The 13,225-nt window shown below is 48.2% G+C and overlaps 1 protein-coding gene across 5 annotated transcripts in view; it reads right to left on the reverse strand.

The window, feature by feature from the left end:
• Nucleotides 1-7,155: 7,155 nt before the first annotated feature.
• The window catches only part of LOC144728380 (SPRY domain-containing SOCS box protein 1-like), an 88,351-nt gene continuing 82,281 nt past the window's right edge, over nucleotides 7,156-13,225 (reverse strand). For 4 of the 5 annotated variants that reach the window (XM_078607772.1, XM_078607773.1, XM_078607774.1 and 1 more), the window contains one exon: nucleotides 7,156-10,458. In XM_078607772.1, coding sequence (XP_078463898.1) covers nucleotides 10,331-10,458 — 128 coding nt within the window. In that variant the 3' untranslated portion in view covers nucleotides 7,156-10,330. The remainder of the gene's footprint in view (nucleotides 10,459-13,225) is intronic. The other variant, XM_078607776.1, reaches the window with a different exon arrangement.

Below are 13,225 nucleotides of genomic sequence, written 5' to 3' on the forward strand. Positions count from 1 at the left end.
ATTATTTTTTCTTTCAGGAAACAAAACCGCCGAGGGTAGGGCGATGGATTTATAGACAAAAGGCACACGTGGTGGTGGTGGTGGTGGGGGGGGGGAAGGAGGGCAGGAAATGTTTCACGAGGCTGCGTCACTGCCCACCACTTTCATGTTAGTCACGGACTTAAATGGCCGTCTGTTCTTCCCCCCCCACCCCCCCTTGCACAAGGTGCGGTGTCTGGAATGACACACGGGAAATTAACGGGATGCCTAGCGAGCGGCATTATGTTGCACGCTTGGCGCTATTAACAGAGATAGGTTGTCACGTGCACAGAAGTTTGGTGAATAAAAAAAATTGCGGAATGTTTCGTGCAATTTTGGCTTGATTTTTGTTTCGTCGTTATTTAAATATATCTATGCTGTATATATGTCAGAAGTCAAAAGATTGTGACCCCGAGTAAAGCCCATTTAGCTATACGGCTCTTTTGCAAGGCAGTATCTTCAGATACACATTGAGTGTGCTAATGCTAAAGTGTGGTAAAAAATAAAGACTCCTGCATGACTGACATGGCTTGGGGAAGTCCTCATCCAAAGGTGGACTGACCAAGGATGTAAAATTATGATTTAGAAATGTTTTGTCTATTCCAGTACTGTATTATATGTTCTCAACAGAGCTACTGACATCCCTGTCATGAGTTGAAGACTCCATTCGGAATGTTCACGGAGCAATGCATCAACCCGTTGAAGAGTATGGTCCGCAGAAGCAGATATCACATAACTCTGTTCACGTGATCTCTTGTCTACACTTCGAGACAGAAATGTTACACCCACCCGACTTCAAAATAGAAATATTAATTGCGTGCCAGCCAAACCCTCCCATCAATTCTCTTCCCAAGTTATCATAACCTTGCTCAATTCCAGTATGGAGTACACAATTCAACAGTGCTGTTTGTTGCTGCCCGCCGAGCATATTGGGCCTCGGGGCTTGAGCTCAGTTGACTGTGAATTTTGTTTTACAAAAATGTATTTGCCATTATCATATTCGGAATTTAGCGCAAGACATGAAGTGTAAACCAAACTTAACTCTGATGGATTTACGTGCGGTTATCGGTGGCTGGACTGTGCCCAAAAAACGTGCTTCACTTGAGAACCTCGTTAATTCAAGGGTGGCTGCCGAGATTGAGTTACCAGCTCACCGCTCTGACCTCTGACCTCTGAGCCACCTGGCAATTTCCTCTAAAAATATGTGTGCGCGTGTGTATAATTATGGGGAACGGTTGGTGAGCGCGCTGCGTTAGGAGCCCAGTGATCCGGGTTCGATTCCGACTCACGGTCGACACCAGTGACGATTATCTGAACCAGTCCTGGGCCTCCTCTAGGTCGACTCAGCCTCAAATGAGTACCTGGTGGGGTGTGTAAACATCGCCACTAGGGATACAAAGTGGCGTTGGCCACCCATCGTGTGCCGTGCTGGCCGTCAATAGGTGCTCGCGAACAGCACTTGCTCCGACGGTCTGTTACAGGCTACACGGGTGGCAGTGGTAACGTCTGTGCCTTACAGCAAGAAATCTCAGGTTCGACTTTCTGTGTGGCGTTTGTATGTTCTCTCTGTTCTGAATGGGGTTTCACCTGTAGGGGCAAGCGCTGTTAGCGAGCACCTATGAAGGCCGGGACGGCACACGAGGGGGTGGGTGTTCAACACCACGCCCGGCCGCCTTTGTCTCCCCAGTGATGATGTTTACATACCACACCAGATACCCATTTGAGGCTGAGTCAACCAGGGGAGGCCCATGACCGGTTTGGTGTTTGGCCGTGAGCGGGAATCGAACTCGGGTTGTCAGGTTCAGTAGGGCAGCGCGCTAACCGCTACACTACTGCTCCCAACTCCCATAGGTAAACACACCACACACACACACTTACAAACAATGATATCGGCCAAACGTAGCAATGCTGCAAATGACACCACTGGGATTACACACAGCAGTGACATCGCCGCCTGCCTGCGGAAACTTGGCAGGACTCTCCTGAAATCTTGCACGTACGTATGTTGAACTTCTTTCGCACCGTACGTAGCCATCCGTGCGATTCGGTGGGGCGGAAGATGGACACGAAACAAAAAACACGAAGAGCAGTTCGACATGAAATGAGTTTGCAATCTTGACAGGGCTCTCCTGAAAAAAAGTGAGACTCTGCGAGGCTTTTCCTGGGCGATGAAGCGTCAGAATAATAATGGTTACAAATTGTCGTGTGGTTTACAAGGTAAAAAAAACGCCGCCTGTGATAAAGCACGACGTTCCAAAAAAAAAAACCACTCCGTAAAGGTTTCCAGCGAATATCGGAAGTTCCTTCTTCCTAAAGAGGGCCCCACGTGGACAACGCCTTCCTCGCACGGGGCTTCAAAAGGGGACGGCGACTCATCAAACACAAATCGCATCACGGGTGAGGGGAGGGATTCGTGACCCCGCTTTAATGCGACACGATTGGGAGCACGCGCGCGCACACGCAACGGCAGCAGCACACCAACACAAACCCGACATTGGCTGCCGTTCCGTGACCAATCCCGACCATTATAAATCATCCCGTCAAAGACGACTTAACTTTCAATCAGCGCTGGTGCGCATTAGTCAACCGGACAACACAGCTGAGACACACGAGGCTTCTTCCACGTTGAAGTCGTCCTCGGCATTGTACAGCACCGCCGATGCGAGCGACAGGCAGCAGCAGCAGAAACGCTCACAAAATACGACGGGAAGAAATGAAAAAGGGCCTGGGTCTCGCAAACAAAAAAAAAAGCCCTGCGCAGGATAAACGAACGCATCTTAAATTTCGATTTAAAGCTTTCGTGACTGCAGGGATTCATCTTCTTGGTTCTTTCGGTAAAGTCACGTAGAAGGTAAGTAATAAAATAATAAAAATAAAACATAATAACATACAATTCTCACGACGTTTCGGCCACAACGCAAGCAGCCGTTTGCATTGAGGACGGCTGCTTGCGTTGTGGCCGAAACGTCGTGAGAATTGTATTGTATTATGTTTAATTTGTATTATTTTATTACTTCCCTTCTACGTGACTTTACCGAAAGAACCATGAAGATGAACGCATCTCAGTCCAGGCGACGACGCTTCTTTGCGGGGTTGACACAAAAGCGAAGCGCGTTTTTACGACGCGATGAAAAGAAAAATAAACGTCTACACTTCACAGGGGTCGAGGCCTCCACGTGAGTTCGAGGCGGCGGTAATTGCTTGCAGCCGTTTGCTCATTTTAGGGTACATCTCCGACGGCCTTCCACAACCCCAACTAAAAGATTATTTTTTAACCCCCCCCCCACCACCATAACCACCACTCCGCGACCCCCTTGGGGGAAGAGAGGAAATGGGAATTGTTGGGCTCTACCGGTACCGTACTGAAGCAGCAGCAGCAGCATAGCCACTGCTGGAATTGATCACCAAGATCAGGCTTTTACTGTTACACAGGCCAGAAAAATGCCTGCATGACATTGCAGGTTTTTTTTTATCTGCTCCCCATCTCCTTGGATAGCATAGAGACTACAAAAAAAAATAAGATCTTGAGCACATCATAAGACGACGCAACTCCTTTGAAAACAAATTCAGGAATGTTCAGCTTTATTAATTTACAGTCCTGCTGGATGAGGGCCTCTTCAAGCCACGTCGGTCATGGGGGATGGGTTGGTGAAGAATGCGACCCAGGACTGGCTCCGATATCACTCGCCACTGATGGCAGCCGTGCCTGGCCATCGAAAAAGGGTCGCTCGATGTTGTGGAAGAAGTGAGGTGTTCACAGTGCCACCGCTCACCCAAGTAATATAATAATGCTTTTTTTTTTACATAATCTGGGACAACTTTCCCGAGTGTCTCGAATATTATTTTTTTCCAGGAGGGTCCTGCTTTTCGTACCATTGGGCAATTCCATTCGGAGGAAACTAGAGTACGTGGCAGGCTAATGTCCACCTGCAGACTCGCTGCTGAAGTCATCTCGTGTGCCACGCAGGGACAGCTGCCGTTGGGGTGTAGATTGAAGTCATTTATTTAGAACTGCATTGTTGCGTTTCCTCTGTTGTCCTTCCCCCCGCACCTCTGATTAGCACGGTTGGATAAATACGGTTGCCAAAGGTTGACATACACACACGCATATACGTCATTAAAGACACAATGGCTGAGGCACGTAAGGCCCATATAAATGCAAAAACATTCTTCATCATATTATCAACTCTAAAAGTTTTTTTTTTAATTACCAGGTGAGGGCCACTCAGCTATATAGTTACCTGCCCACTCCGAAGGAACGTGTTTCCCGAAGCGACCTCGCTGCAAATGATATAACGGAATAAGCTTATCATGTTGAAATTTTAAAAATACTCTCAACGCATATTTCGAAATATCGAGGGAAAAACAGAAGGAACCAGGGAAAAATCCCACGCGATAACACAGAGACTACGCAAACTCCAAATATCCAGGTGTCAGGGTCGGGATCGAACCCACGACCTTCCTGTACGCCAGGCGAGGTAGTTAACGTCTCGCCACAGCGGCGCCCTCTCTGCTCAATGCGTGAAAAGCAGCCCAAGTTGGATTGCCAGGACGACTCGCAGACCGCCCGCATTCGCGGACCTTGAGACCAGACAACGGGTTGGGTTGCAAACTCCGCCACGGGCACCGGCCGCTTCCGACGCGCGTAAATGTTTTGCCGGAGCGTAGCCACTTTCGCGAATTGAAGAGCGGGGGGGGGGGGGGCGGTGGTTTTTGGACGAATGCGGCCGACTGCTGTTTTTACGGCGCTAAAAATGCAGAAAAGTTCAATTGCACGCCACACACACCCACAGCCACCCTTGTTAAAGCGCCTCTCGTTCAAAGCTTCCGCCCGCAGGTGTGCTTCCAGGTGAGCCTCGCGACAGGGATGTGGCCACCTGCCAATATATCCACGACATCAGGTACTTGAATCAGGAACAAGAGGAGCGAGCGAAGCGGGAATATTATGTACGATGTTGGAGGTCGCAAGTTCCTGCAGCAGCCTGGCACGGGCTTCATGACAAGTCGAATGAAGTTGTAGGTTTAATTTCGTTTCTTAAATCTTACTTTGCCCCTCCCCCCACCCCCTCCCCATCATCTGTCGTTAACAGCCACGATCTGTCGGCCCGTGGAGCTCCTCGTGGTGGCCTGGTCTCTGCGTCAAGGGCGATGCGTGGGGTGATGATCAGTGCACAAGCGTGATGTCAAGCCTGTGGCCCACTGAGGTGGAGGGCCACTCACGTGGTCCACTAACTAGTCTAGGTTGCCCATCACTGTGCTACACTACACATTACACTCGACAATATACACTGTACGCTACATTGTACGCTACACTACATTATACACTACACTAGCTGTGGGAAACCCGCGGCCCACAGCGCCGCTCGTGGTGGCCTGGTCGCAGTGTGTACAGGGCAATGCGTGTGGCCTGCTAACTCACGTGGGTTGTCCATCGGTCTATCGGCCACTGGATGAAGGCCCACCCCCATTACCAGCAACGTCCTTCGCGGTCTTGCGACGCCACGATCCAGCTCGCTCCTGCACACAAACCCAATTCCATTGCTACATCCCCATGGGGGCCGTTAGTCAGTTTGGTAATTCCTCTCCCCTTAAGCCTGCCAATCGCCGGTCTTTCTGCATCGGTCGCAATGGATGTAATCGGTGTCAACAAGCATTAAGGCACACTCAGTGGACACAAAAAAGAAAATCCCGTTTGGATGCGATCAACTTTTCTTTGCAACACCAAAGGCGAAGACCCCCCCCGTATAGCCTTCAACATCCTGTCGGGGCAAGTGTAGTTAGCGAGCACCTATGATGGCCCTCACGGCACACGAGAGGAGTGGGTGACTGGCCAGCACCACACACATTCAAGTCCCCCGTCGTCTTACACTGCTGGGGCAAAGTGCCGTTGGTAAGCAGCTAGTTAGGTCAGCATGGCTCACAAAGGGGGCTGGTGTGGCTGGGGTCAGGCGCAAGCGCCTTAAGTCTCCCCAGCACCGACGCTTACTTGCCGCACCAACTTCTCATTCGATGCAGAATCGACCGAGGAGAGGACCCAGGACAATTTCCAATGCCATCCCGTCATTGACATCCGTGGCTGGGATTTGAACCCGTGTCGCTCGGCTGTTTGGAATGCGACGCGCAAGCCACCACCACACGCAACCAATGCCCTCCCATCAGCTCTCGCACACAAGGCCAGATTAAGTTTGATGTGGATCCAGGGCCTGTTGTAGGTTTGGGGAGTTCTGCCTTTTGAAAAGTGCCGTGACAAATCGTAGGAGCCAAATCGAGGCGAGCACGAAAGAAACTTTGAATTTTGGCACCGTAACTGGGTAGCGATACACATGGTGACGCAGCGCCCCGACCGACCAAATTTACCTCAACGATTTGGTCAAAAGTTCTGGCGGGTCGCGTTACAAACGCAGAAGGGCTTCATTTCAGTGACGAGCTCTGCGATAGGGGGTTGGGGTAAGTAGGAAGGGGCTCAGAACATTAAAAGGAGTTTATAGACAGATGAATTGATGGTACACTGGTGCAGATTAACACACCGGGCCTCAAAAGCACATTTAAATTGGAATATGCAAATCTGTTTTTAATCAGTCTTTAATTGACCTCGTCGCCAAGTTCGACGCCATTCGAAGGTTTATTCAGTCTCCCGATACTTGCAAAAAAGAAAAAGCTCAATATTGACCGTCGATTTGGTTTCCAGTTGAATCGAGGAACAGTCCCGACCAAGTCGATGGAACAAAGAGTCAAATCTTTGCCTTGGGAACACGGAGCCAGCCAATCGTCATCGGGCTGAGTGCTGCTATACATGGCGACTGAAGTCCTTGTTCAGCTACTCGTGAACATCAATCTTCGGTCCGCTTCGAAACCACGGCAACGGATTTTGACACACCACCATCCTGAAATATTTCCTGATCGGCATTTGCGATCAGAAATTTAATGCGAAAAGGTGTGTTTTTTATGTAGATCGCGCACTGGCGTACCACCAATACGTTAATTTATATTTTTAGGAGTTTATTTTCGGGGCCCATCCAATATTGACGCCTCAGGCTTCAAGCCCCCTATAGGCCCCTGCGTTCATTCGAACCTCCACACACCACAGACGATAAACAAGTCCCTCTCGCGCGTCATACAAACGAACGCGGGAAGGCATTTTTAAAATTACAATAGTTTTATTTAATGAGGGGAGGGGGGGAACTTTCACAAAATGTACAGCAAATGAAACCATAAAACTCGGGTTCACAAAAGTAAAAACACGTTCAAGCAGTACTGGAAAACACAAATGTAACGGAGTGGAGGGGTGGGGGGGGTTGTGATGGGAAAACCATTCGCCAAAATAAAAATGCACAGCATCTAAAAAGGCTTCGGACTGATAATGAAGAGGAATTCTAACGAGTTGTTTAAAAAAAAACTCCTTGTAACCCTCGCTTGGACATTTAAAACCAGGAGTTGAATGAGCACAACACAGACCACACACACACACGCGCACACACCCAACCCCCCCCCCCCCCCCCCTAAAGTCAACGTGCTGGTTTTCTGGGGGGGCGGGTCACATTTTTAATATAAAATAAGGGCGCAGGGCTTCCACACGTTTTATATTTTACAAAAAAAACGTAGCTTTGCTCTTAAATATAAGGTGTGCTTTTTTGTTATAACTTCGTAAAATACACATCGCATGGAGGGGTGCGTTAAAATAAAAAAAGTTAACCGTGCATCGTTTAAGGACTGCTCATGAATGAATGTGCAAAACAAATGCTGATGGAATAAACATTCCTGGACGCAACTTGTATTTTTATTTATTTTTTAATCTGCACATGGGAGGGAGGAATTGCTCTTTGAAAGAACACGTATAACAACTGCAAATTAAATGGATTCTACGGTATTTTAAATTCGAGGAGACTTTTCCAAGAATTACAGCACCAATAGAAGAAAAAGAAGAATCACTGAACCCCATCGACAGAATTTAAGCCAAATCGTTGGGAGCAATGATGAAGGTTGAAAGACAAAAATGAATTGGTATTTCAGAGAAGGCAACACTTGAGTCGAGCATATAAACCTTTATCAAAAAGACGTGCATCAAAAATTGTAATTGCGTGAGGAGGGAATTCAGGTTTGAATATAAAGCAGAGTTACAAGAGCCAGCACTCTTTCCTCGCCAGGTACCATCATCGTATTTTTATTTCTCTGATAAAAGTGGGAAAATGAGGTTTTTACGGTAAAGCCAGACAGATCTCTCGCTAAAAGCGGTGTTTTAATACATCAATTTATGGCTACGGTTTGAAAGTCACCGAGATATGTACATAAAGGGGCATCCCCAAATTGGGGGCGGGGGGGAATTTACGTAAAAGCATCTCCTTGAAATAAAAACACCCCACTAAATCAGTAGCGCGCGGGAGACCTAAGTTTGCCGTTTGTGAAAAAATAAATTACAAAAATAATTCTACCTGGGATTTTACCTCCAGATGAATGACAGTCACAGGGAGGTTTGGATGAAAATTTGAAATGAAGCAAAGGAACATCCCCCTCCCCTCCCCCCCACCCAAAGCGAAATTCTCTACCGTGTTCCGTGGAAATCTCGTCACGACGAGAGGGCCTACAAGTACGATGTAGCGCACATTTATCTCGATAAACTCCACCTCTCTCTCCCTACACACTTGCCAGTCAACCATCTGTCATATAGCATGCACCACAAATATTGCACTTGGGGGGAAAAAAAAAAGCCACCTCTCAAAAAAAACAAGCACCCATTTACACACACACACATCCGAATAAAAATTAAACAATTAAAGCTAAATTAAATTACAAGCGTATAAATGCACGGGTAGGTTCACCCACTCAGCATCAAGTCATGGTGGGGGTGGGAGGGGGTCGGGAGTAAACATGAAGCTTTCCCCGCTTGTCCAGCACGGAGCGTCCTCGCACAATTCCGATGCACCACCTAATATTAAGATGTTGCGTCCTTGCTTAAAAAAACACCAACAAAGTCGTTCTGCAAAACCGCAGAATGTTGTCAAAAATGGGTTGGGGGGGGGCAGATAAAAAGGGACAAACGAGACGTAGAAGAGAAGTGGTGGTGAGGGCTCACGAGGGAGGTGAAAGACGAAATTTAAAGCTTTAACAAAAAGGTAGAAATGGAAATTTCACTGCATGCAACTTTTCAACAACGCTGGCAAGCCAGGGTTTGTAGGCTCCACTCACATTGCTGCATTTGTCAATTAAAAAGCTTTTGTCTTTATAAGAAACCACCAACATAAATCTAGAGACATGAGGCCCACGTGCACCCCCCCCCCCCCACACACCAAGGGTGTCAAGATCAACGATGTAGAACTAATAAGAAAACCTAAAAAATATCATTAGGAAGCAGCATTTTTATGGTAAATTGATCAGTTCAGTATATACCATTCGTCGGCAATGTTGTTCCAGCACATCGCCTCGATTGATTAATGGCCAGAGAAATATATAAAATTAGGATAACACAGCATTGCATCCTGGCCATGTAGGGGAGAGTGGGATATATAATGGCGGTAACCATGACGTTTTCTGTGTTCACATTCAATTTTGCGTTCAGTGTTAGGAATGAGGAGGTGTAATGCCTGATCAACGTCAGCAACGATAACGGACTAATTTCAAGTTGAACCCCCCGCCCCCCCCCCAATCCTTGCAACTCCATCCCCTCCAAGTCCCGGAGCAAACGTGCGGTTTGGGTTGGCTGGCTACAGCGTTCAGTCTCTCTCGGTCTTCTCTTTCTCTCGCGTCCCTTAACCGTGTTGTATTTAATTTACACGTGAAAAAAACTTGCACGGCTTGTCCTCGGTCCCAAAATTCCTGGTTCCAGACTCCCGCCACAGTAGGAGCAAAGGAAAAAAAAGCAACGCCGCATGTCCAGAATTTTCTGAAGATAAAAAAGGTACTGTACAAATTGCGCGGTGGTGGTATCATTGTCGAGCAAGGTTGTCACGGTGACCTTGGCACAACTTCAGGATTTTGTCTGGTTCACGAGATAAATTAAAGAACATTTCAAGACATCAGCTAAGGAGCGAAACGGTCGGTTCGTGGAACGTCGTCGTGTGCATTCCACTTTTGTTTTCTTAAAATCAAAAGGGGGGGGGGGGGGCGGGGGTGAGAAACCGAGAGCAGAGTAGCGTTTTTGGTTGTCTTTGCGTTTGCGAACGAACACATCCGTGGCCTGGACGTGCAGGACGGGCGCGACGTGACGCCGGGCAGGAGGCGGTTGCGGTTCTTCACAACAACAACAACCACCACCAAGCTCCTCAACATCGAGCACAATGGCAGTCGCCGCCCATCGCCGCCACGTCTTCCCCCCCCCTCAGTGGTACTGGAGGTAGGACTTGAGCGCGGGGGGCAGCGGAAGGGATTCTATTTCGTGGAGACGATCTTTCCCCATGGCCCCTCGTACGGACCTCCGTGCCAGGTCCATCAGAGGCAACGGCTCGGCTACACGACACAAAGGGGGTGGGGGGGGGGGCAGAAATAAACAGAACGTGAGTTCGGACTTCATTTAAAAACAAAACGTACGCATTTATGGACGCGGAGTAAAAACGCACGATCTCGCGGGCCGCCACTTAATGTTTGTTTGTCCAAGGCGTGACACGGGGTGAATAAAATGGACAGGAGAGTTTCTTAATTCCAACCCCCCCGCTCTCTCTCCATCCACACAGCACGGTTAGTACATCGGCAAAGTTGTGGGCAAGTTGACCTCTTCCTAGACAGTCTGGCCGGTGTGGAAGGTTAGGCCAAATGCTCTCCTAGAGAGGGAGGTTTTTCCTCTGAGAGATCCCTCGAGTGGAAGCCCTTTTACGTTTTATATTTAAGGTCAGGAACACGTGGTATGTGTTCCCGTTGTAACGGCACACGTGGCACAGCGGGTTGACTTTGCTCGGTGGTTCCCAGTTGCTCATTTTCACTTCTGATGGATGGGCTTTTGCTTCGGGGTGCTCCTTCCTCAGTTGGTAAATGTACGGATCACAGGCTCGCATTTCTGTGCTCGTTAGTGAGATTTTCTTAATCTGAGCCGCTCGCACCGTACAAATGCTGATAGGCGATTATGGTGTCTATCAGATGCCCCCACATGTTTGCCTGAAGGAGGGGGGGGGGGGGCAAAAAGGCACACACTACCCACACAGGCCTCAATTTTTTTGTTATCAATGCACTTGTACAAGCGGTGCAGAGATGTACGACGACTTTCGTGTGGTCGACATGACTTCAGCATCATTAATAAAAGGTTCCGTTCCCTGCTCAGGTACAGCATGGTTTGTTCTTATCGATCCTAACGGATGAGAGATGGAGCATTTTCATACAGAGCCCTGCACACCCCCCACACACACACAAATCCCCGAAAAACTTTACCAACTTAAAAAGTCAAATGGAAGGCAAACGAAAAAATAAAAAAAAAACGCCGTTATAAAAATCCACAAACGCACATATTAAAAAAATGTAAACAAACAGCACGGAGGGGGGAAAAAAAAAGACTTTAGGGCAGGGTTGTTTATTGCTGCAATGTTGTTTATAGGAACGGGACGGCGCGTGCGTGCGTGCACACGTGCCGTTAGGCGGGAGCCGAAGCACTGAATGAGCGTGGACCACAAAGCAGCTTTGATTCACAACGCTGCCCCTGGTCTGGAACGTCAATGAGGTCTCGTTCTGCCGGCTTACGAAGAGTTGGGGGTGGGGTGAGTGGGGGGGTGAAGGGGGGTTCAATCTGTGCTCTCGGCTGTGGTCTAGACAAGACGGCCATCTGCTTCTTGGTCGCCGTCCACATCATGAAAAAAGAAAAACACAACAACACGGCCCCGACGAGAGGGTGGCCGGTGCGGTTAATAAGCGCACGCCTTGCGCAAGTCAGATTACGCCACCGTGGCGAGATGTTAACTACCTCGCCTGGTATGCAGGAGGTCACCAACCCAGACAACGCATGTTGTATCTCCCCGTGGTTGTGTGGATTTTTCACCAGCGGTCCCCCGGTTTTTTTCCCGCATTTAGAATCCAACATGGGTTGAGTATTTGGCCGATATTCATTTTCACGTCATAAGCCACTTCTCGTTGACCTATCATTTGTGGCCAGGTTGCTTCTGAAAGAGCTCCATAGCTCAGTGGGCCTTAGCTGGAAAAATAAAGTAGCTCGAGTTTTACAATGGGACAGGGGGAGCGAAAGGGGGGGTTTTAGAGAAAAACAAAAACGTGTAAGCCCATCACACGAAACCAAGAAGCAGCAAAAAAAAAAAATCCAAGATAAGTGGAGGAGGTGACTGGGTGGCTCAAAAGTCAGAGGGACAAGATCTTGATTTGGAATCCAGGTCTCGGCCATCTGCGATTAAACTGGGGTTCTTCTCAAGGTGGAGTGTACGTTGATTGGCGTCAGCCCAGCCACCAAAGGACAGCACGGGAAGAGCCACCACGTCGGATGGTCATGCGACGCGCGTTAACCCCACGTTACGTGGAGCGGTGGGAGAGTGGTTGCCTGCTACCGCATGGGATCGGTTCTCCCCTCGCTCTTGAACCGATGTCCATAAGTAGTTCTGCGATTTCCCGCTTCCGTGAGCGGCTCGTCTACTACGGAGAGAGTTGCACTGTCCTGAGAGATCCATTGGATGGTCTCATGGACTGGACGACGATTGTGCAAAATGGGATTCATATTGGGGAAAGTTTACAATAAAAATGCCCACTAAAATACCCCGCTCAGCACTCAATGATAATATGGAGTTGTTAGAGCAATTGAACTTTCCTTCGTGAACCAAGAGTTCATATCCAGCCTAGGGCCGACTCTTTCCATGACCAATTCCTTGCGGGTTGTATAAATTAAGTATTATTTTGAGCACCGATGCAGTAAACATTTCGCGTATAGCTCAGTGAGAATTATAAGTGCCATTAAGAATGTGAAGTGTACCCCCCCTTGTATTAGGAGTGCAAATTTGAGGCAAGTGAATGAGGAATATTCGTGGAGAATATAGCACCAGCAGCGTTGGGCAACAACAACAAATGCAAGTTTAATTAGCAACTCTCAAATCAATTGTTAAACTTAACCAGCAACATCCATCGTTGGCATTGGTCACAATTATTTGCAACCAAAAAAACCCACACATTGGAAAAACAAAGTCGCGTTGCATTTGCCCAAAAGTAATCAAACTTCCGACGGGAGAAGTTCGGCCGACACCATAAGATATTCTCCATGGCTGCTCCAGCGTCTCTGCTTCATTATGTATAT

This window comes from Lampetra planeri, chromosome 28, assembly GCF_965212315.1.
Source record: "Lampetra planeri chromosome 28, kcLamPlan1.2.h2, whole genome shotgun sequence".
In the NCBI taxonomy this organism is placed as follows: domain Eukaryota; kingdom Metazoa; phylum Chordata; class Hyperoartia; order Petromyzontiformes; family Petromyzontidae; genus Lampetra; species Lampetra planeri.